Source organism: Heloderma suspectum, chromosome 2 (genome assembly GCF_057233095.1).
Source record: "Heloderma suspectum isolate Gila_16-S chromosome 2, 16-S_ref, whole genome shotgun sequence".
Taxonomy (NCBI): Eukaryota; Metazoa; Chordata; class Lepidosauria; order Squamata; family Helodermatidae; genus Heloderma; species Heloderma suspectum.
Genome location: NC_139459.1, coordinates 397,792,449 through 397,817,548, shown reverse-complemented (window position 1 = coordinate 397,817,548; position 25,100 = coordinate 397,792,449). Strand labels below are relative to the sequence as shown.

The 25,100-nt window shown below is 45.8% G+C and overlaps 1 protein-coding gene across 1 annotated transcript in view; it reads right to left on the bottom strand.

Annotated features, from left to right (window-relative positions):
- The window catches only part of LOC146356588 (vomeronasal type-2 receptor 26-like), a 53,535-nt gene that overhangs the window by 19,208 nt on the left and 9,227 nt on the right, over positions 1 to 25,100 (bottom strand). The window contains exon 3 of the mRNA XM_084830202.1: positions 7,727 to 8,018. Coding sequence (XP_084686328.1) covers positions 7,727 to 8,018 — 292 coding nt within the window. The remainder of the gene's footprint in view (positions 1 to 7,726; positions 8,019 to 25,100) is intronic.

The following is a 25,100-nucleotide window of genomic DNA, read 5'->3' as shown; positions in this document are numbered from 1 at the left end:
GACTAAAACGGCAAAAACTAGGGAACGCAAATGGCGGCCGCTGTAGCCACCACTATTTGCTTACGCCGTTGTTGTTGTTTTTTTGCTTGGTTTGCCATGATAGGCTACGTAAATACTTACATAGCCTATCATGGCAAAGACCAGGGTGACAATGGCGGCTGCGGCAGCTGGTCGAAAGACCAGCCGCCGCCAGAGCCGCCACCAGAGCCGCTGCTGCCCGGAACATCCGTCCCAGGTAGGCCTCATCCCGGGGGAAATCCATGGGGGGGTGGGGGGCAGGCCGTTCCGCCACAGATTTTGGGGGGCTGAATGCCAGTGCATTTGGCCTCACTGAAATCCGTGGTAGAATTTTCCGCCATCCCTATATTATATGGAACTCAGTGGGAATTACTTCTACATAGGAATTCAGAGGATTGCTGTACTCCATCTTATACACACCTTTCCCCAGCACCAAGGGATAGGAAAATGCCCCTGGCCCAAATGGAAAGAAAATATTGTCTTTATCCCAATGCAAAGCTTTTGCACTCCATTCCCCAATTCCTCTTCGTCCCTACTCCAGTGCCATCAGCATCCTCACCCTGGAACGTGCTGTGTGTTTCTGTGTGTGTGTGAGCAATGAGAGAAGGGGATGGGAAGGGAGAGGAAAAGAGCAAGGCTACAGGCTGGAGCAGGAGGAAATACTGAGATAGTGGTGAGAGGACTAGAAAGAGCAAGGCTAGGCACATGGTCTGAGGGGAAATAGCAAGTGAAAAAGCAAGGCTAGATGTTTAGAAGGGGGAGAAACAGCCATGGAAAGAGGTGCGGGGAGAGAAATAGTGAGTGTAGAGCCTGGGAGAGAAGGGGAAACAGGAAGTCAAAGAAGTAGAGGGGAGGAACAGAGTGAGGTCATAGGCTGTGATGAAGAAATAGCAAGGCAAAAGGCAAGTGCAAGAAGAAAGAGAGTCTCCAGGCTTTGAGGGAGGGAAACAGCAAGGCAGCGAGGTGTTTGTGTGGGGGATAAATAGCCAGGCTAGAGGCAGGGAGGGAGGGAGAAACAGTGAGACAAAGGTAGAGAGGGGAGAGAAAGGGCAAGGCTAGGGGCTGGGAGGGACTACTAGTGAGGAAAAGGAGGAGAGGGGAGGGAAAGAACGGGATGGAGGTTAGGAGGGGAGGAAACAGCAAGGTAAAGAGGTGGGGGAGAGAAATAGTGAGTCTAGAGGATGTGAGGGAAGGAGAAAGAGCAAGGCAAAAGAGTAGAAGGGAGAAAAAGAGTGAAGTAAGGGGTTGGGGGAGAAATGGCAAGGCTAGAGGATGGGAGTGGAGAGTGAGAGCAAAGGGGAAAGGTCTGAGAAAATGAGCGAGGCCAGAGGCTGGTATGAAGAAAAGGGAGATAACGAGAGTCTAGAGGCTTAGAAAGGGAGAAACACTGTGGCAAAGAGGTGGGGGACTGAAACCGCAAGTCTAGAGGCTGGGAAGGAGGGAGAAATATCAAAGCAAAGGAGTAGAGAGGGTAGCAAAAAAGAGTCTAGAGGCAAGGGGGGACAGTGAGGTTAATGAGTAGGGGAGAGAAAGAGCGAGGCTAGATTTTAGGAGGAGGGGACAGCAAGGGGGGCAGATATCAAGGCTAGAGGCTGGGAGGGTTGGAAAAAGTGCAAAGGCAAGGTGTTGAGGGGAGAAAATAGCAAAGCTGGAGCCCAGGAGGGAGAGAAACAGTGAGATTAAATGGTGGGGAGAGAACTAGCAAGGCTAGAGGCTGGAGTTGAGACTGAGAAGGCATAGTCTGAAGGCACCTGAGGCAGCCACCTTGCTGAAGCTAAGCAGATCTGGGTCTGGTCAGTGCTTGGAGGGGAGACCACCTGGGAACCACATGTAGTCACCTTGAGTTCTATGATGGAAGAAAGGTGGGATATAAATGTAATGAATGAATGAATGAATGAATGAGAGCAAAGGGGAAATGCCTGTGTGGGTGGAAGAAGATTGAGCAGGGCCAGGAAGCAACTCTTTCCATCTGGTCCTGCCCACCAAATGACTGGTGGGTTCAGAAGCAGGAAGGAGAATGTGGCACCTGAGCATTCTTCAATTTTCTAAATATTAACAATGAATGCCACATGGGGGCAGGGAGTGGATGACTTCACGGACACCATCGAAGCTCCCAGTTGGAGCCCCCTGTCTAAAATGGAGGTATAAAATGGAAGACATGGGTTTCCTCACATGGTTCACATGGTTCTGCCACACAGTGGGATCCTCATCAAGGTGGAATTCATGGTCTGGGGATGCCTGTCTCTGTAGACTTCCAATTTTCACTCTACCAATGGAAGCATTGGGTGGCACCACCCTGTTCAACAAAATATCGAAGCTGGCTGTCAGTTCCCCGTCTGCATCTTGATACATTCCTTCCATGGAATTATTGGCAAACCCCAAGTTTCTCAGGAAAGGGTGAAGCTGGAAAGACAGAGAAAAGGAGGAACTCTGGTGATGATCTCAGCACTGGCTATTTTGAGATCTAGCCCCTTCCAACTCTACAATTCAAGGATTCTGTGATTGATTCTTGATCCCAGACTGCCTTCTAAAGCAAAAATGACTCCAAAATATTGATTCAAATACATTAAAAAAATGAAGTCCATTCCTGAGTCCCTTCTTCGGCATTTTGGGAAAGGCTAACATTCAAGCCATTAGATCATTAGGGGAGAAGTTTACCTGCTCTCCCAATTCCCTTCCTCTTTGCAGATAGTGATTTCCTGGGATTAGGGCTGGTTTGGTCAGGGGTGTCTACATTGACAGGATGGGGAGCAAAATGCATGGCTGTTGCCTCGAGGACCTCCTAGCACCTGCTATCTGATGGCCAAACTAGGAGCTCCATCATGAAGTGTTGCTCCCAAGGGCTTTGGATAAGAAGCTAGGCAGAGGCTTCTGGGGCAAGGTCTGGATGGCACCAGTGAGTTCCCCCCACCCTGGCTTTGAAACGCACAAAACTGAGGGGGCTTTCAATCCTGTTTCACCTCCCATATTTGAGCCAGAGGTTCTCAAATAGATAAATCAATTAATCAATAGATAAATCACCTTGAGGAGAACTGTAGAAGATGGTGGCAGTTGTGCTGCCATGGCCAGACCACGGGGTGAAAATTCAGGGCCCCCAACAGACCCTTTTATATGCGTTCTAACTGCTGAGTAACAGTGATCTTAATCCATCAGATGCTGCCTTTGGGGGGCACAGCCAATGAGGGTACAGGAGTGATGCAAAGACCTTCCCTTTGCCATCCCCGTCCCGCCATTGGCTGTGCCACCCACAGGCAGCATCTCATTACTTTCTTTCCCCTTCCCCCCCCCCCTGTAATTCAATAAACCTCCTTCATTGGCTTGTTGGGGTGGATTGATTCCCAATTTGCACTTCCAAGAGTTGACTGGCCGCCCCCCATGATGCCTTAATGAGGCACTGAGGAGGGGAAGGAGAGATGAACATAACTACTGGCCATCAGAAACTTGTGCAAGTTTCTTGTGCAAGTCTTCTGCACAAGGAGCCTCAGGAACTGGAGCTGCATCAACAATATGCAAGATTTCCCCAGACAACAAAGCCTGAAATCTTCTTAGGTAATTGAGCAATTCTGTGCTTTTGTGTAGAGAGGTCTGCGATGGAAAAAGGAGTACCTGCCATGGCTGTAACCTTGGAAGTTCCAACCTTTCTCCACCCACCATCGTCCTACACTTGGGTCGGGAAGAGTAGGCCGCATGTAAGGCTCGTGCCACCATCTGGACACTGTTGTAAACATTGTAGGTGTCTTGGGACAGACTTTGTTTGAGCACATCCAGGGGCAATTTCTCTTTCTGTTCACATCTAATCCTCCTTTTCACTGACAATGTGTATTTTGAATTGAAACAACGAAATGCTTTTTCCAAGTAAAGCTCGATGTGACTCAGATCAAAATTGGCATGTGTTGACCTGTTTTTTGTCTGGATCGAGAAGGAAAAGAACCAATGGCTGTGCTGAAAACGTAACCCAGTCATAGACAACATTGAGGTGATGTCCCACAAAGCTGTTGTGATCCAGACTTTCCCTTCAGTGGGTTCTACCCACAATTCAAGTATCCGGTTGAGATAAAATACTCCATCGTAGAACGAGCGTGTGTCCGCATAGTAAACAAAAACCTTGACTTGTCGCCATCTGAGAAGAAATTTGGGCTGAACTGTGAGTTCAAGCCTTGTCAGTTCTGGGAGTCTTTCCGAGATGGCAACACAGACCCCACACCAGGTGAGCACGGATGTCAGCGTCCGCATGAACCTTTCCCCATTGTCATTGTCTGGAGCAAAGAGACCGATCCAATTCCATCTGAAATGCAGGAGCAATTTCACCGCCCCCAGGTACAGGTCTTTGTCTTTTGGGACTGTCCGGTAGAAAAAAGGGAACTGGGTTTTATCCTTAAGGTCATGGGAGACAAAACCATAACTGACCTAGTGAGGGAAAAAAAGAGATAAATTATGTGTTTTTTTCCTAAGGTGAAGCCCGTGGATTACAAAGGTAGAAGACACATGCAGTCTGTTCTGAGATCACCTCCACAGCACCTCAAGTGCCCCATAGCTTTCTGCGAAGGGGATACCATTCATCTGGGACCCATAAATTTTATCTTAGTCATGACACCCTCCTGCTGCTCTTCCCCAGCAACTCCCCTCCAGAAGCATGGTGCCTCTGGTCTTCAAGCAAGGATATAGTCATGACTGATAGGCATTAATAAACTTTGTTGTTGTTGTTCAGTCATGTCCGACTCTTCGTGACCCCATGGACCACAGCACGCCAGGCCTTCCTGTTCCTCCGCTCTCTCCTGGAGTGTCCTCAAGTTCATATTCATGGCATTGGTGATACTATCTAGCCATCTCATCCTCTGCCATCCCCTTCTCCTTTTCCCTTCAATCTTTCCCAGCATCAGGGTCTTTTCCAGGGAGATTTCTCTTCGCTTTAGGTGGCCAAAATATTTGAGCTTCAGCTTCAGTATCTGTCCTTCCAATGAGCACTCCGGGTTGATTTCCTTTAGAATGGACTGATTTGACTTCCTTGCAGTCCAGGGGACTCGTAAGAGTCTTCTCCAGCACCACAGTTCGAAAACATCAATTCTTCGGCGCTCAGTTAGGGATGGCGGAGAATTTCTCCCCGAAACTTCGGGGGGCCGAGCACCAACGTGTTTGGCCCCCCGAACAAGTTTCGGGGAGAAATCCTCCGCCCCCCCCGCCCCCCCCCGGGACGGGACTTACCTTCCCTGAATGTCCCTCCCGGCGGCGGGTCTGGCTGGCGGTTCGTCTGGTGTTCGAGCGGGGCAGGAGTGGCAGCCGGTCTTTTGACCGGCTGCCACCCCCGCCATTGCAATGAAAGAAAAAAAAACAAAACCGTCCCCTGATAGGCTACGTGACGATTCACGTAGCCTATCACGGCTAGATTTGCAAAGTCAGCCGTGATAGGCTACGTGAATCGTCACGTAGCCTATCACGGGTGACTTAAAAAAAAAAAAAAAAAGTGTGTACGGATAATGGTGGCCCCCATAGGGAGCCGCCATTCTCCTTCCTTATTTGGTCGCCGTAGTCTACGTAAACATTTATGTAGACTACAGCAACTAAATAAGGAACGCAAATGGCGGCTCCCTATGGGGGCCGCCATTCGCGTACGCGCTTTTGCTTTTTTTTTTAAAGTCACCCGTGATAGGCTACGTAACGATTCACGTAGCCTATCATGGCTGACTTTCCAGATCTAGCCGTGATAGGCTACGTGAATCATCACGTAGCCTATCAGGGGACGTTGTTTTTTTTTTTTTTTACTTTCGTGTTCGCGGCCGGGCGAGGCGGGAAGCCTCCTCCCCGGCCTGAATTTCGGCCGGGCGAGGCGGGAAGCCTCCCCCCCCAGCCTGAACTTCGCAGGGGGAGCAGCGAAGCGCTCCCCCCCACCGCGAACAAGCTGCGAGAAAAGGTAAGTGACTTTCGTCCACCCCTATCAGCCTTCCTTATCATCCAGCTCTCACAGCCATACGTTGCTACTGGGAAAACCATAGCTTTGATTAGACGGACCTTTGTCGGTAAGGTGATGTCTCTGCTTCTTACTATGCTGTCTAGGTTTGCCATAGCTTTCCTCCCAAGGCGCAAGTGTCTTTTAATTTCATGGCTAGAGTTACCACCGTCTGCAGTGATCTTGGAGCCCAAGAAAATAAAATCTGTCACTGCTTCCATTTCTTCCCCTTCTCTGTGCCAGGAAGTGATGGGGCCAAATGCCATGATCTTAGTTTTTTTAATGTTGAGTTTCAAACCAGCTTTTGCACTCTCCACTTTCACCCTCAACAAGAGGCTCTTTACATCCTCTTCGCTTTCTGCCATTAGGGTGGTATCATCTGCGTATCTGAGGTTGTTGATAATTGTCCTGGCAATTTTAATTCCAACCTGTGATTCATCCAACCCGGCATTTCTCATGATGTACTCTGCATATAAGTTAAATAAGCAGGGTGACAATATGCAGCCTTGTCATACTCCTTTCCCAAATTTGAACCAATCGGTTGTTCCATGTCTGGTTCTTACTGTTGCTTTTTGACCCTTGTACAGGTTTCTCAGGAGACAGGTAAGGTGGTCTGGTACTCCCATCTCTCTAAGAATTTGCCAGAGTTTGTTGTGATCCACACAATCAAAGGCTTGAGCATAGTCAATGAAGCAGAAATAGACGTTTTTCTGGAGTTCTCTTGCTTTCTCCATGATCCAGCAAATGTTGGCGATTTGATCTCTAGTTCCTCTGCCTCTTCAAAACCCAGCTTGTACTTCCGGTAGTTCTCAGTTCTGAAGCCTAGCTTGTAGGATTTTGAGCATAACCTTGCTGGCATGTGAAATGAGCGCAATTTATAAACTTATCCTCCACATTTTTGTCTAATCCCCTTTTGAAATGCGTGCATGCTGTTGGCTGCAAGTCCACAACTTAATAACACATGGTGATCTCTCCTGACTCTCCCACTATTCAGTTTTCTTGGATGATCCCACTGGGTTCTAGTATTATGAGATGGAGATCAACTCCTCTATATCCACTTTCTTCATGATGGGCAAATTTTATACACCTCTATCATGCGTTCTCTTACTTGCCCTTTTCCTAACTAAAAGAGTCCCAAACATTCTCATCTTTCCTCATTCCCATGTTGAGTGCCATTTTTGGTAGCAAGGTGGGGCACAAATCAAATAAATAAATAAATAAACAAACAAATAAATTCAATGGATAGAACCAAAATTTCCAAATGAAAAGATATCAGGAGTTACTCCCCCCACCCTTTAGCCCGCAAATAAATAACATTTTAAATTCCCAATGTGGTTAGCTTTCTCCGAAACCAATATGCATAGGAATAAGGCACAGTTAGACAGAGTGGGTCACACCTTCAGTATTGCAGAGATGAAGGACTTTGAGCATAACCAGTTTAATGCCATTCATATCAAATATGAATGGGACATCCTGCATGGTTATTGTCCTCTGCTTTCTCAATGTACACTGTGGTGGTCATCCTCTTTCTCCTCTGATTTCCACCCAGATGACACAGTTGTTTACTTGGGAAGAGAAGATTAACATGCAATGTATGAACTGATGAAAAGTTGATGCTTATTATATGATGATGATGATTGCTGCAAAGGTGCTCAAAAGATAGAGACAAACAGTAGCTCCCCACACCCCAGACAGCTGAAGGCCTTTTAAAGCAAAGTCCAGTTAGATGGCACCCTCCCAATGCCCCCTGCCCTGCATTCCTACCTGTGGGATTTTGTAGATGCCCAACATGGCTGAAATATGGATGGAGATTTCAGAGTCAGCCCCTTCTACAACAGCCAACAGGTCATTCTGTCTTCCCCAGCTGTAGTTAGGAATATTCTTATGCCCAGGAGACAGCAGATCTAGCATAGCATCATACGTGATTCTTGTATTGTAATAGTTCTCATAGATGTTGTAGCCCAGGGTGATGTTGGGTAAGAGGCTGGGATGCTGGTTGATCTCATGGATGGCAAAATAGAAGGCCAAGTCATGGGAATAAATTACATCTGGTCTTCTGAAGCAAAATATAGGTCACATTGTCATCCTGTGTTTACTAAAACACTTGATGGGCATTGTTGTTTATTCATTCAGTCACTTCCGACTCTTCGTGACTTCATGGACCAGCCCACGCCAGATCTTACTGCTGGCCATCACCACCCCCAGCTCCCCCAAGCTCGAGTCTGTCACCTCCAGAATATCATCCATCCATCTTGCCCTTGGTCGGCCCCTCTTCCTTTTGCCTTCCACTTTCCCTAGCATCAGCATCTTCTCCAGGGTGTCCTGTCTTCTCATGATGTGGCCAAAGTACTTCAGTTTTGCCTTTAAGATCATTCCCTCAAGTGAGCAGTCTGGCTTTATTTCCTGGAGGATGGACTGGTTTGATCTTCTGGCAGTCCAAGGCACTCTCAGAGTTTTCCTCCAGCACCACACTTCAAACGCATCTATCTTCCTTCGCTCAGCCTTCCTTATGGTCCAGCTCTAGCAGCTATACACAACTCCAGGGAATACCATTGCTTGAACTATGCGGACCTTTGTTGTCACTGTGATGTCTCTGCTCTTCACTATTTTATCAAGATTTGTCATTGCTTGCCTCCCAAGAAGTAAACGTCTTTTGATTTCCTAGCTGCAGTCAGCGTCTGCAGTAATCTTTGCACCTAGAAAGACAAAGTCTGTCACTGCCTCCACATTTCCTCCCTCTATTTGCCAGTTATCAATCAAGCTGGTTGCCATAATCTTGGCTTTTTTTAGGTTTAACTGCAACCCAGCTTTTGCACTTCCTTATTTCACCTTCATCATAAGGTTCCTCAGCTCCTCCTCGCTTTCAGCCACTGAAGTGGTATCATCTGCATATCGGAGATTGTTAATGTTTCTTCTAGCGATTTTAACTCCAGCCATGGATTCATCAAGCCCAGCACATCACATGACGTGTTCTGCGTACAGGTTTAATAGGTAGGGTGAGAGTATACAACCCTGCCATACTCCTTTCCCCATCTTAAACCAGTCCGCTGTTCCATGTTCGAATCGCTGTTCTTACTGTTGCTACTTGGTCATTATACAGATTCCTCAGGAGGCAGACAAGATGACTTGGTATCCCCATACCACCAAGAACTTGTCACAATTTGTGATGATCCACACAGTCAAAGGCTTTAAAATAGTCAATAAAACAGAAATAGATGTTTTTTTCTGAAACTCCCTGGCTTTCTCCATTATCCAGCGGATATTGGCAATTTGGTCTCTAGTTCCTCTGCCTTTTCTAAACCCAGCTTGTACATCTGGCAATTCTCGTTCCATGAATTGCTGGAGTCTACTTTGCAAGATCTTGAGCATTACCTTACTAGCATGTGAAATAAGTGCCACTGTTCGATAGTTTGAGCATTCTTTGATTTTCCCTTTTTTGCTGTGGGGATATAAGTTGATTTTTTTCCAATCTGGTGGCCATTCTTGTGTTTTCCAGATTTGCTGGCATATGGCATGCATCACCTTGACAGCATCATTTTTCAAGATTTTAAACAGTTCAGCTGGGATACCATCATCTCCTGCTGCCTTGTTATTAGCAATGTTTCTTAAGAGCCGTTCAACCTCACTCTTCAGGATGTCTGGCTCTAACTCACTGACCACACCGTCAAATCTGTCCCCGATATTATTATCCTTCCTATACAGATCTTCCGTATATTCTTTCCACGTTTTCTTGCTCTCATCTGCTTCTGTTAGGTCCTTGCCATCTTTGTTTTTGATCATACCCATTTTTGCCTGGAATTTACCTCCGAAGTTTCTAATTTTCTGGAAGAGGTCTCTTGTCCTTCCTATTCTATTACCTTCTTCCACTTCCGTGCATTGCCTGTTTAAAAATAATTCCTTATCTCTTCTGGCTAACCTCTGGAATTTTGCATGTAATTGGGCATATCTCCCCTTTCACTGTTGCCTTTTGCTTTTCTTCTTTCTTGGGCTACTTCCAGTGTCTCAGCAGACAGCCATCTTGCCTTCTTGGTTTTCTTTTCTTTGGGATGTTTTTTGTTGCCGTCTCCTGAACAATGTTGCGAACTTCTGTCCATAGCTCTTCCGGAACCTTATCTACTAAATCTAGTCCCTTAAATCTATTCTTCACCTCCACTGCATATTCATTAGGAATATTGGTGGACTCATATCTAACTGATCTGTGGGTCTTCCCTATTCTCTTTAGTCTGATTCTAAATTGTGCAATAAGAAGTTTGTGATCTGAACTACAATCAGCTCCAGGTCTTGTTTTTACCAACTGTACAGATGTCCACCACCTTTGGCTACAAAGGATGTAGTCAATTTGATTTCGGTGTTGGCCATCTGGTGAAGTTTATTTTTTATTATTATTAAATTTATTTTATTATTAAATTTATTAATCACCCATCTGGCTGGTCACCCTTGTATAAAGTTGTCTTTTAGGTTGTTGGAAGAGAGTGGTTTTTTTGCACAGTGAGTTGTCTTGGCAAAATTCTATCATCCTATGTCCCGCTTCATTTTGTTCTCCCAGACCATGCTTGCCTGTAATTCCAGGTGTCGTTTGACTACCCACCTTAGTCTCCTGTAATGAAAATAACATCTCTTTTGGGTGTATTATCCAGTAGGTGCTGCAGATCCTCCTAGAACTGATCTACTTTTGCTTCTTCAACCACTTCATTATTAATTATGATGGTTACTCCATTTCTTCTGTGGTCCTCTTGTCCACAGTAGTAGATCTGATGGTCATCTGATGTGAAGTGGCCCATTCCAGTCCATTTCAGTTCACTGACACCCAAAATGTCTATATTTAATCTTGACATCTCCCCAATAACTACATCCAATTTGCCCTGGCTCATAGATCTTACATTCCAGGTTCCTATGGTGTGTTGATCTTTAGAACATTGTATTCATTGTTCACCACCGGCACCGTTGGCCTCTAGCCATCCTTTCGGCTTTGAGCTAGCTGCGTCATCACATCTGGGGTTTGAACTTGTCCTCTGTTCCTCCCCAGTAGCATTTTGACCATCTTCCGACCTGGGAGTCCCATCTTCCGATGGTATACTGACATATCTCTAGGGATGGTGGAGAATTCTGCCACGGATTTCAGTGAGGCCGAATGCACTGGCATTCGGCCCCCCAAAACCCATGGCGGAACAGCCTCCCACACCCCGCCACCCCACGGAATCCCCCCAGAAACATACCTGGGGCGGGGGCGGAGGCGGTGGCAGTGGCAGTGGCTGGTCTTTTGGCTGGCTGCTGCAGCCGCAAATGGCGGCCACCATAGCAGCCACCATTTGCGTCCTGCCAGGCTGCCGTGATAGGCTGCGTAAGTATTTAGGTAGCCTATCATGGTAAAGGCAGCCACACAAATGGCGGCCACTACGCCATTTGTGCCCCTGCTCTTTGCCATGATAGGCTATGTAAATACTTACATAGCCTATCACGGCAGCCTGGCAAGATGCAAATGGCGGCTGCTATGGCAGCCGCCATTTGCGGCCGCAGCAGCCGGCCATGGCCAGAACTCCAGCTGTGGATGGCCCTGGCTGGCAGCTCTGCAGAGCGGAGCCGGTCAGGGAGGATTCCGGGGGGAGGGACGGAGCAACTCCCCCCACCACAAATGAAAGCTGCGAAAAGGTAAGTGACTTTCAGACATCCCTACATATCTCTGGTTGTACTGATCCATTTAGTTTTCATGGCAAGAATACTGGGGTGGGTTGCCGTTTCCTTCCCCAGGGATCGTATTTAGTCTGACCTCTCTGCCGTGACCTTCCCGTCTTGGGTGTCCCTTCACGGTTTAGCTCATGACATCATTGAGGTGCTCAAGCTCCAGCACCACGACAAGGTAACTATCTCCTTTGCTGTAGTTGATGGGCATATCCAGGCCATATAATATTCCTGTATTATGGTGTCTTATGTTTTAGTAGGTTGTTATATTTTGTGTTTTCAAGTTTTGTTAAAGTTTTGACCATTGGGTAGTATAGAAATGAAATAAACAAAGCTCTAGAACTTTCTATGTCCAATCTGGTTCTCGGAGCACAATAGCTAATCCCCACATCACTGTTTGCAGGGATGGTAGTACATACAGACCGGAAGAGGTGGGGAGCAACTCCTCCCTGTGCTGCTCTGGCCCTGGAAACTCTGTTCTTTTTTCCTTTCCTTTGTTTCTTTTCTGTACTGCCCGTTTGAAAAGCTCTTTGGGTGGCTCACACAAGTTGCAACCACAAATCCACGAGAATGAACACATAATATAAATCTTTAACATACAACATTTAAACACGTTAAAAACAGCTTAAGAAATAGTTGCCATGAGACACTATTCTTGGCTGTATTCTGAGCAGGGAGGGCACCCAGGAGAATGTGTGGCGTTTCTCCAACAATCTTGAACTCAAATAAAAATCTGTTTATTATGGTCCATGCCCAGATCAAACAATCCAGAACTGAACTGGGCTCTCTACCTGTCCTGTGATTGTACAGGACCCAGATTTTTATGTTACTCCACAACAGGGCATCCATAGCCAATGCAGTATGCGTAAAAGGAAAAGTGTACCGGTGGGGAGAGGTCTCCTCCAACCCAACCACACATTCTTTCTTGAAGCCATAAGGCAAGAAATAGTTCCAAGGGAACTACAGAGAAATGGAGGGTTAAAAGAAAGGATTTGACAATGTCTGGAAGACCTGAGATTGCCCCAACTTGAGTTCATGCAACCTGATCCCCAGTGGTGAGTCCAATGATTATAGTGACAATCACATTTGTGGTAAGCAAAGAAACCACTCCTTGGGAACTTGGACTGAAGATGATAGGAACCTTTTGACAATCGCATAAAGGCGAAGAAATCCCCCACACCTCACCACAACTACTGATGAATCTGAGAGGCAAATGGACAAGTTTGGCATGAAATCTAATTCCACCCCCCCCCTCAAAGAAAAAAGGGTTTTTTTGCAGACAAGAAGAACAATATTCCTTAAGAGCCCCATTCAAGGAAACTGAATAGATAATTTCTCCTTACCAATCGCCAATACTAGGACAAGAGTAGAGATGTTCTCATTGTTTTTTAAAGGAGAGAAAAAGGTGTTATCTCCCTGATTTTATTCAAACTGCAACAGAAGTCAATATTTAAACTGTTTACACATAAATTACATGAAGATGACCTTATAGGCTCCCTTCACATTGTGCTTTTATCCTGCGATTGAGATTGCTCCTTCACAGAAGTTAGGGGGCTCTTTATATGATGCTGTGGTCTTTCCAGGCATCTCCTGCACTAAATGCCCTTTGTTCCATTTTTAAATAGATCGCAGATACTGAACTATCAAATTACCCCATTGTGTTCTGCTTCAGTTTCCTCCATGAAAAGAATTAAAATGGAAATAAGAGGAGTGAGATCAATGAAAGATAATGGAAGACTCAGATAAGGGGAGAAGGAGGGGGAAGATTGGGGGAAAAGGAAGCATGTGAAAAAGGGAGTTGTGATTCTGCATTCACTACGGAAGCAGGAAGCCCCATATTAAATGCAGGATTTTCAGTTGATATAGAGATGCCCTCCATGAAAAGAGTTAAAATGGAAATAAGAGGAGTGAGATCACTTGATGAGATCACTTGATGGCTGAAAGTGAAGAGGAGCTGAGGAACCTTATGATGAAGGTGAAAGAAGAAAGTGCAAAAGCTGGGTTGCAGTTAAACCTAAAAAAAGCCAAGATTATGGCAACCAGCTTGATTGATAACTGGCAAACAGAGGGAGAAAACGTGGAGGCAGTGACAGACGTTGTCTTTCTAGGCACAAAGATTACTGCAGATGCTGACTGCAACCAGGAAATCAGAAGACGTTTACTTCTTGGGAGGAGAGCAATGACAACTCTTGATAAAATAGTGAGGAGCAGAGACATCACACTGACAACAAAGGTCCGCATAGTTCAAGCAATGGTATTCCCCGGAGTAACCTATGGCTGCGAGAGCTGGCCCATAAGGAAGGCTGAGCGAAGGAAGATAGATGCTTTTGAAGTGAGGTGCTGGAGGAAAACTCTGAGAGTGCCTTGGCCTGTCAGAAGATCAAACCAGTCCATACTCTAGGAAATAAAGCCAGACTGCTCACTTGAGGGAAGGATATGAAAGGCAAAACTGAAGTACTTTGTCCACATCATGAGAAGACAGGACACCCTGGAGAAGATGCTGATGCTAGGGAAAGTGGAAGGCAAAAGGAAGAAGGGCTGACCAAGGGCAGGATGGAGGGATGATATTCTGGAGGTGACGGACTCAAGCTTGGGGGAGCTGGAGGTGGCGACGGCTGGCAGGAAGCTCTGGCGTGGCCTGGTCCATGAAGTCATGAAGAGTCGGAAGCGACTGAATGAACAAACAATAACAACATAGAGATGCCCATAAGCTCCTTGAAGAATAAAGTATTGTTAAGCAAAGTAGTTACTATGGTTATGTACCTGTACAAGTAAATATTACTGGATGGCCATTAAGATGTGAAGTGGTGTACAGTTCTAACACAGATTTTGACATCTTTATTGATGGACCAGAAATAAGGAAACTATTGAGTTCTTATCTGTTATCTGGAATGTTGTTATTACCTGGACCAATGAGAATGTGGCCCATTAAGACACCAAGGTTTCTGTCACACACACACTCATTGTAACATGTGAATATAACCCTAGTGTGAGACACAATCCTTGCCTGTCATTTTCCCACCACGCAGAAAATAAAGAGCAAGGATTGGGGCCCTTGTGTTGCCTTTCTGCTTTTAGGAATGTATTGTGAGGCCCCGATCCTTCCACTCCTCTGCCTGTGCATTCCATCCCCACCCCTCCCAAATTATCTGAGGGTCAAATTACATATTAATTTAAAGATGTAGCTGAGTTGTATTTTTAACTCAAAAAATAAGCTCATGGGACTTCATATGGATCAGGGCACTAGAGGGGTGGATAGCAGACTTTCACCCATTGCCTTCTATTCACCTTGCAAATAGATGCAGTTTGGCAATGTAAATTGGATGCACAGGGGGGCTGGTCCAGATTGGGAACATGTGGTGAGGGGTTGGGAGGCCAGGGACAACCCTACTATGAGGCAGAGTGAAGCAGTGGTCTCAGGTGGCAGGTTTTGAGCATCATGAAAGGGCAGGAAATCGTTCATTCTTTGCTTTGATTTTATTGTATTTTTACTGCCAAGGATGGGGAGAGGTGATTGTGGGATTTTCTGCCTGATGTATAGAACTAACTCTGCTGACCTTGGAGGCTATGCATTTTAACTTGGGTGGGTTGGCGAGGTGCCATTTGCTGCTCTCCCTCCCCTGCCATGCTAGGTTCCCAGTCTGTGTAGTAACATATAGTCTCACCTTGCAAAGTCACATTCTATAATGAAACTGAGCATGTCCGATTTTCCATTGCCAACAAGTCCTGCAAATAGGCTTTCATGGTGCAGAATAACCTTAATAACTTTTGAACCACTGCTCAGAATTTCGACAAACTGATGAAAGGCACACATCCTCTACAAGGGAGAATTGTACATCAGTAGTTTAAACGTAAATCTGATTCTATGTAATAGAAAATATCCTAATTATGACTGGGTTAGATGCTGAGTCTTTTATTATGAATGAATGAATCACATTTATTGCATTAGTTCTTGGATCATAGCAGCAGAAAACGAAGTGACTAAAAGTACAAAAGCTTACATAAAAATGCAGTAGTTAGTAGTTACTAATTAAAATTAGAAGTTAAAATTATGAAAAGGATTGAATTAAAACATATTCTTAAAATAACAAGCTTTACGTATAAAATGCATGCCAAACTAGATTTGTATATGAACACATTTTCAAATCTCCCAGGCAATTCACAGCAACAGAATCAACATACATTTCCCCACATTTAGCAGCCTTTACTGCTTCATGTCCCCTTCATGGATCACTGCCTTGTTGTGGCGAAGGGGCTTGTGTAACTCAGTGAAGCCATAAGCTATGCCGTGCAGGGCCACCCAAGACGGACAGATCATGGCGGAGAGTTCTGACAAAATGTGGTCCACTGGAGAAGGAAATGGCAACCCACTCCAGTATTCTTGACAAGAAAACCCCATGGAACGTATCACAAGGGTAAAAGGGATGACGCCGGAAGATGAGCCCCTCAGGTCGGAAGATGTCCAATATACTACTGGGGAAGAGCAGAGGGTATTTCCAAGTAGCGCCAGAAAGAGTGAAACAGCTGGGCCAAACCCGAAAGGACACTCAGCTGTGGATGTGTCTGGTGGTGAAAAGAAAATCCGATGCTGTAAAGAACAATCTTGTTTAGGAACCTGGAATGTCAGATCAATGATTCAAGGTAAGCTAGAGGTGGTCAAACATGAGATGGCAAGATTGAACATCGACATCTTGGGAATCGGCGAACTAAAATGGACAGGCAAGGGCAAATTTAATTCAGGTGACCATCATATCTACTACTGTGGGCAAGAATCCCTTAGAAGAAATGGAGTAGCGCTCATAGTCAACAAAAGGGTGGGAAAAGCAGTACTGGGGTACAATCTTAAAAATGATAGAATGATCTCAGTACGAATCCAAGGCAAACCATTCAACATCACAGTAATTCAAGTCTATGCCCCAACCACTGATGCCGAAGAAGCTGAGGTTGATCGGTTCTTTGAAGACCTACAACACCTTCTAGTACTAACACCAAAAAAAGATGTCCTCTTCATCATAGGGGATTGGAATGCTAAAGTAGGAAGTCAAGAAATCACCGGGATAACAGGCAGGCATGGCCTTGGTGTACAAAATGAAGCAGGACAAAAGCTAATAGAGTTTTGCCAAGAGAACACGCTGATCATAGCAAACACTCTTTTCCAACAGCACAAGAGGCGACTCTACACATGGACATCACCAGATGGTCACTATCGAAATCAGATTGATTATGTCCTTTGCAGCCAAAGATGGAGAAGCTCCATACAGTCAGTCAAAACAAGACCTGGAGCTGACTGTGGCTCAGATCATGAGCTGCTTCTTGCAAACCACTAAACCACTCAGGTATGACCTCAATCATATCCCTGATGAATATACAGTGGAGGTGAGGAATAGATTTAAGGGATTAGACCTGATAGACAGAGTGCCTGAGGAACTATAGACGGAGGTCCGTAACATTGTTCAGGAGGCAGCAATGAAATCCATCCCAAAGAAAAAGAAATGCAAGAAAGCAAAGTGGCTGTCTGATGAGGCTTTACAAGTAGCTGAGGAAAGAAGGGAAGCGAAAAGCAAGGGAGAAAGGGGAAGATATATCCAACTGAATGCAAAGTTCCAAAGAATAGCAAGGAGAGACAAGAAGGCCTTCTTAAATGAACAATGCAAAGAAATCGAGGAAAACAACAGAATGGGAAAGACTAGAGATCTCTTCAAGAAAACTGGAGATCTCAAGGGAACGTTTTTGCAAAGACGGGCATGATAAAGGACAAAGAAGGCAGGGACCTAACAGAAGCAGATGACATTAAGAAGAGGTGGAAAGAATACACAGAAGAACTATACAGGAAAGATCTGAATGTCCCTGATAGCCATGATTGTGCGGTCACTGAACTTGAGCCAGACATCCTCGAGAGTGAAGTCAAGTGGGCCTTAGGAAGCATTACTAACAACAAAGCTAGAGGAGATGACAGTCTTCCAGGTGAGCTATTTAAAATCCGAAAGGATGATGCTGTTAAAGTGCTGCACTCAATTTGCCAACAAATTAAGAACACTCAACAGTGGCCACAAGACTGGAAAAGGTCAGTTTACATTCCAATTCCAAAGAAGAGCAATGCCAAAGAATGTTCAAACTACCGTACGATTGTGCTCATTTCACATGCCAGCAAGATTATGCTCCAAGTCCTACAAGCTAGGCTCCAGCAGTATGTCAGCCGAGAACTACTGGAAGTACAAGCTGGGTTTCAAAGAGGCCAAGGAACTAGAGATCAAATTGCCAACATTTGCTGGATCATGGAGAAAGCAAGAGAATTCCAGAAAAACATCTATTTCTGCTTCATTGACTACATAAAGGCTTTGATTGTGTGGATCACAACAAACTGTGGCAAATTCTTAAAGAGATGGGAATACCAGACCACCTTACCTGTCTCCTGAGAAACCTGTACGAGGGTCGAGAAGCAACAGTAAGAACTGGACATGGAACAACCCATTGGTTCAAAATTGGGAAAGGAGTACGACAAGGCTGCATATTGTCACCCTGCTTATTTAACTTATATGCAGAGTACATCATGAGAAACGCCGGGATGGATGAATCACAGGTTGGAATTAAAATTGCCAGGACAATTATCAACAACCTCAGATACGCAGATGATACCACCCTAATGGCAGAAAGGGAAGAGGATCTCAAGAGCCTCTTGTTGAGGGTGAAAGTGGAGAGTGCAAAAGCTGGTTTGAAACTCAACATTAAAAAAATGAAGATCTTGGCATCTGGCCCCATCACCTCCTGGCATATAGAAGGGGAAGAAATGGAAGCAGTGACAGATTTTATTTTCTTGGCTCCAAGATCACCGCAGATGGTGACTGTAGCCATGAAATTAAAAGACGCTTGCTCCTGGGGAGGAAAGCTATGGCCAACCTAGACAGCATAGTAAGAAGCAGAGACATCACCTTGCCGACAAAGGTCCGTCTAATCAAAGCTATGGTTTTCCCAGTAGTAATGTATGGCTGTGAGAGCTGGACTATAAGGAAGGCTGAGCGCCAAAGAATTGATGCCTTCTAACTGTGGTGCTGGAGAAGACTCTTATGAGTCCCCTGGACTGCAAGGAGGTCAATTTGGTCAATCCTAAAGGAAATCAACCCTGAGTGCTCATTGGAAGGACAGATACTGGAGGTGAAGCTCAAATTTTTTGGCCACCTAATGTGAAGAGAAATCTCCCTGGAAAAGACCCTGATGCTGGGAAAGACTGAAGGCAAAAGGAGAAGGGTACGGCAGAGGATGAGATGGCTAGATAGCATCACTGATGCAATGAATATGAACTTGAGCACACTCCGGGAAAGAGCGGAAGACAGGAAGGCCTGGCGTGCTATGGTCCATGGGGTCACGAAGAGTCAGACATGACTTAACGACTGAACAACAACAAAATTGCTTGAGATTTTCAAGTGAAAAGACACGCCTGATCTTGATGAAAAGACATGCCTAAACTCAGAGTCCTGTCTAAAAAAACAATTTTGTTGTCAATACCAGAATTTAGTGAAATTGCATCTCCTTGGTGGCACTGTGCACTTGGGAAATTAGACGGATACGGTTACCTGATAACCTAGGAAGGAGAAATCCATCACAGGAGATAATGTGTTTTTGTGTTATTTATTAATTACATTTCTCTACCACCCAATAGACATACTCTTTAACTGAAAAGGAACCTATTTAGCCCATATCCAGTCACATTCTTTAAAAGGCAAGGGTTTGCTCTTTTGGATTAGAAGTATGCTAGGAAAAAACCCCGCCCTCCTCTTTAGTCTGATATCCTAGGTCAGTGTTCAATGTGAAGCTCACCAGCTGAAGATTAGGGATGTACGAAAGTCACTTACCTTTAACGAAATTTGATTCGCGATGGGGGGGGAGGTGCTCTGTCCCTCCCCCTGAAATTCTGGCTGGCGGGGGGAGGCACTCTGTCCCTCCCCCCCGAAATTCTGGCTGGGGGGGAGGCGCTCCATCCCTCCCCCCCCCCGAATCCTGGCTGGCCGGGTCGCAAATGGCGGCGGCCATAGCTGCTGCCGTTTGCGTACCTGCAGTCAGCCGTGATAGGCTACGTAAATGTTTACATAGCCTATCATGGCTGAGTAAAAAAAAAAAAAAGCACGTACGCAAATGGCGGCACCCATGGGCGCCACCATTTGCGTTCCTTATTTTGGCACGTCTTAGTCTACGTAAACATTTACGTAGACTATGGTGAAAATAAGGGGAACGCAAATAGCGTAGATGCTATGCTATTTGCGTTCCCCTTATTTTCACCGTAGTCTACGTAAATGTTTACATAGACTAGATGTGCCAAAATAAGGAACGCAAATGGCGGCACCCATGGGCGCCACCATTTGCGTACGCGCGTTTGTTTGTTGTTTGTTTTACTCAGCCATGATAGGCTACGTAAACATTTACGTAGCCTATCACGGTATTTTTTAAAAACCTAGCTGAGATAGGCTACATAAATCTTTACGTAGCCTATCACTTTTTTTTTTTACTGGAAATGGCGGCCGCCAGGAAAATTCCGCCGCCGCTGCCAGGAAAATTCGTCGAAGTTAAGTCCCATCCTGGGGACGGGGCAGGGGGGCAGACCGTTTCGCCACCGAGATTCATGGCGGAATTCTCTGACATCCCTAGCTGAGGTTGGGTGAAAATAGCAGAATGTGCATTCTAGACAGTTTGGTGGTTGGCAAGGACATAGTTGTTGTCTCTTTTCAATCAGCTTAAGAAATCAGATTCAGATCTCAGTGGAGGAGCGTGAAGTACATCACTACATAATTACTTACATTCGAATGATGATAGAAGGAGGGTAGGAGAAGGAGGTTGGTTGGACTATCGCATGTAGTATAGCGAAGACTGCACTAATGGTGTGGTCTCCAGGACTATAAAAATTCCAAGGATTATATTGATCTCCCCTCAAATTCAAAGTACATTTTGACTTCAGCTTCCCCCAGGCTGCACAGGGCAGGAGCTGAAATAGCAGCAGTAGAAGCACCGTGCTGATCATGCCTGCTGCAGCTCTCTCCCTTGTGGCTGCTCCCTTGTGAGAAGCCGAAACCCCCTCGCAGGAGCAAGGCTGCAGGCTGTGCGTTTGCTAATACAGGTGGAGCTCAGCCAGGGCTCCTGATCCAAAGGGGATGATATTCAACCTCGCTCCAGCAGCATCCCTGCCTGCCCTAAGCCACCTCTCAAGTTCTCAGTGGTGTGCAAAGTATTTATGCACCAGGAATTTCATGTCCAGTGCAAGAAATTGCCTCCAGCTTTACTTGATCCTGATGTTTATGCTATTGGTCTCAAAAGCAATCTTTCTGGGAAATCCCTGGTGTGCTGGCAAGAAGAAGAAGACTAGATCACCATGATTCTGATAATTATAAAGGGAAGAAAGACTCCGATACATCCCGAACTCTTTGTGAGGCTTCATGCACAGGTGTGCGGTAGGAGAAAAACACGTTGGTAAGAACTTAGCAATGAGCCAGACACTCGCCCATGGGGGAAACAGGGGGAAGGTCAGCAAAGCCAGATGGATCTTCAGCAAAGAAAAAACTTGAAGGGTGGGGACGGGTACACATTTTAAAAATAATAACATAAAATAAAGATGAGCGCAGTACAGTTTACAGATTTTGCCCAGAGCGCGGAAGGTACCTTGAAAGCGAGAGACTCCCACTGCTGACGTTGCATTTGCTCATCCCATCAAAGATACAGAAATGTTGAAAACAGTTATTTCTTTCTTAAAATCTGCTGAAGGTCTGAAGGCTGCAGGGGAAGGGTGGTGTTACAAATGAACCTGGCTGTGTCAGCGACTAGCTGGCACTTCTTGGGCGAAAACACACCCAGCCTGAGCAGTGGGGTCGATCTTGCTACCCCTCCAGATTGTCCCTTCTGGGGAGGTAGAACTTCCCCCATCACCCCCTCCTGGTGCCGCCAAACACCTGGGTGAGTGAGGAGGGTTGGTCTCCCAGGCAACCCTTATCCCCCCGCCAAGCCGCACAACCCGTTTGGGGGGCCTCAGGCGTCACCTGTCACCATAAGGTCCCTCTGCATGCACACCATCCCTAATCTCTTTCTGCTTTTGCCTGTCCTAGCTGCCACAGGAGTCACACGCCTAGTGCTTGTGAAACTCCCCCCACCTGCGCAGGCCCCTTTGCAGATCGAAGGGAAATATGTCATTCCTTGCATTAGACAAGCGTACACTGTCCTGTCTGTAGAGCTCCTTCCTTGTCCAAATTGTTTCCCGGTGGGTGATGAACCCATCTCCATGTTCACATAGCCCCCAAGCCATTTCTCTGTTAACTTTCCATCATGCCTGGTCAATGGCAGCGTTATTCTCAGCCTTCCAATTGATCTGCAGAAGGATCAAGGGCCACAGTATGGTTACCTCTGGCCAGCTATGCCGGATCACCTGCAAATCGCCCAAGGCCTGCTCGATCAGGTCCTTGCCTGGCTTACAGCCCAAGTCGTTCCCCCCAAGATGCAGCACCAGGACCAGCGGAGGAAGACCTTGGTGGAATGGGGGGGGAGGGACTCCCACCGCATGCCCCATCTGCCAAGCCACTGGATCGTGACATGTCGGGGGAACTGAAGCTGGGATCTGAAGGCCAACGGAGAAGCCCTTTGTACAGCCCAAAACACCATGCTGTGCCCTCATATGAGCACCTGTACTGGCATACGTTGAGTCCGATGATCTAAAGAATAAGAACATTAGGGCACGCAAAGAGAAAATGTATCATGAAGAAGCAGACAAATCATGAACGTATGACCGGAACACTTTGGAGCGCCATCTTCCCACAGCCATCATGTGCCTGTGTGGAAAGCCTAAAGTGGCTGCCGTGGACGCTGCTCCAATGGGGAAAGAGTGGGTTCCAAATCGAAAATGACCCAGGCCTAGCATGGATAGAGCTGATTTGGTGACTGCCCAGAATTTAAATTTCATCAATGGTGAACCGTTGGAGTGACCAAACAGGGGTCCCTCCCCCAACCCACAGCACTCCAAAAAGGCCTATAAAGCCCTGACGAGGCATAACTCATCGACTTGTGCTTGGCCGAGGGCCACTGTCGTGCCCTTGCCATACTGATCGGTCTTTGATCTCCGAATGCGGAGGTGGATTACATTGGGACAGACCTGTACATCGGAGTATCTCAAGGCCCTCCCAGACAAGTCAGATTTGGAAGCCCAAACCAACTCTGAAATCCTAAGGGCCCCAAAGAAGGCCGTTAAGGCTGCTGCATAGAACAGGGAAACCTCATACTGGGAAACACAAATGGAGGGCCATAATCTCCGGAGCCCAAGAAGGATATCCAGAGAGAGAGGGCACCTAAAATCTGCCATAGCAGGCGACATCCGTGCCCAACCCTGCACTGCTCGCCTAACCCTGAAATCTGACGTGGAGTCATTTGTTGTTCTTGTTGTTCAGTCGTTCAGTCGTGTCCGACTCTTCGTGACCCCATGGACCATAGCACTCCAGGCCTTATAAATCTTATGACAGGAACCTAGAATGTAAGATCTATGAGCCAGGGCAAATTGGATGTGGTTATTGGGGAGATGTCAAGATGTCAAGATTAAATATAGACATTTTGGGTGTCAGTGAATGGAAATGGACTGGAATGGGCCACTTCACATCAAATGACCACCAGACCTACTACTGTGGACAAGAGGACCACAGAAGAAATGGAGTAGCCTTCATAATTAATCATAAAGTGGCTAAAGCAGTGCTTGGATACAATCCAAAAAATGACAGAATGATCTCAATTTGAATTCAGGGTAAGCCATTTAACATCACAGTGATCCAAATATATGCCCCAACCACAGATGCTAAAGAAGCAGAAGTAGATCAGTTCTATGAGGATCTGCAGCACCTACTGGACAGTATGCCAAACAAAGATGTTATTTTCATTACAGGAGACTGGAATGCTAAGGTGGGTAGTCAAACGACACCTGGAATTACAGGCAAGCATGGTCTGGGAGAACAAAATGAAGCAGGACATAGGCTGATAGAATTTTGCCAAGACAACTCACTGTGCATAACAAACACTCTCTTCCAACAACCTAAGAGACGACTTTATACACGGACTTCACCAGATGGTCGACACCAAAATCAGATTGACTACATCCTTTGTAGCCAAAGGTGGCGGACATCTATGCAGTTGGTAAAAACAAGACCTGGAGCTGATTGTAGCTCAGATCACGAACCTCTTATTGCACAATTTAGAATCAGACTAAAGAGAATAGGGAAGACGCACAGATCAGTTAGATACGAGCTCATGAATATTCCTAATGAATATGCAGTGGAGGTGAAGAATAGATTTCAGGGACTAGATTTAGTAGATAGGGTCCTGGAAGAACTATGGACAGACGTTCGCAACATTGTTCAGGAGGCGGCAACAAAAAACGTCCCAAAGAAAAAGAAAACCAAGAAGGCAAGAAGACTGTCTGCTGAGACACTGGAAACAACCCAAGAAAGAAGGAAAGCAAAAAGCCTCAGTGATAGGGGGAGATATGCCCAATTAAATGCAAAATCCCAGAGGCTAGCCAGAAGAGATAAGGAATTATTTTTAAACAAGCAATGCGCGGAAGTGGAAGAAGATAATGGAATAGGAAGGACAAGAGACCTCTTCCAGAAAATTAGAAACATCGGAGGTAAATTCCAGGCAAAAATGGGTATGATCAAAAACAAAGATGGCAAGGACCTAACAGAAGCAGAAGAGATCAAGAAAAGGTGGCAAGAATATACAGAAGACCTGTATAGGAAGGATAATAGTATAGGGGATAGATTTGACGGTGTGGTCAGTGAGCTAGAGTCAGACATCCTGAAGAGTGAGGTTGAATGGGCCTTAAGAAGCATTGCTAACAAAAATGAAGAATGGAGAAAGCCAGGGAGTTTCAGAAAAACATCTATTTCTGTTTTATTGACTATTCTAAAGCCTTTGACTGTGTGGATCATCACAAATTGTGGCAAGTTCTTGGTGGTATGGGGATACCAAGTCATCTTGTCTGCCTCCTGAGGAATCTGTATAATGACCAAGTAGGAACGGTAAGAACAGACCACAGAACAACCGACTGCTTTAAGATTGGGAAAGGAGTATGGCAGGGTTGTATACTCTCACCCTACCTATTCAACCTGTATGCAGAACACATCATGCAATGTGCTGGGCTTGATGAATCCAAGGCTGGAGTTAAAATTGCTGGAAGAAACATTAACAATCCCCGATATGCAGATGATACCACTTTGATGGCTGAAAGCGAGGAGGAGCTGAGGAACCTCATGATGAAGGTGAAAGAAGAAAGTGCAAAAGCTGGGTTGCAGTTCAACCTCAAAAAAACCAAGATTATGGCAACCAGCTGGATTGATAACTGGCAAATAGAGGGAGAAAACATGGGAGGACAGCAATGACAAATCTTGATAAAATAGTGAAGAGCAGAGACATCACACTGACAACAAAAGTCTGCATAGTTAAAGCA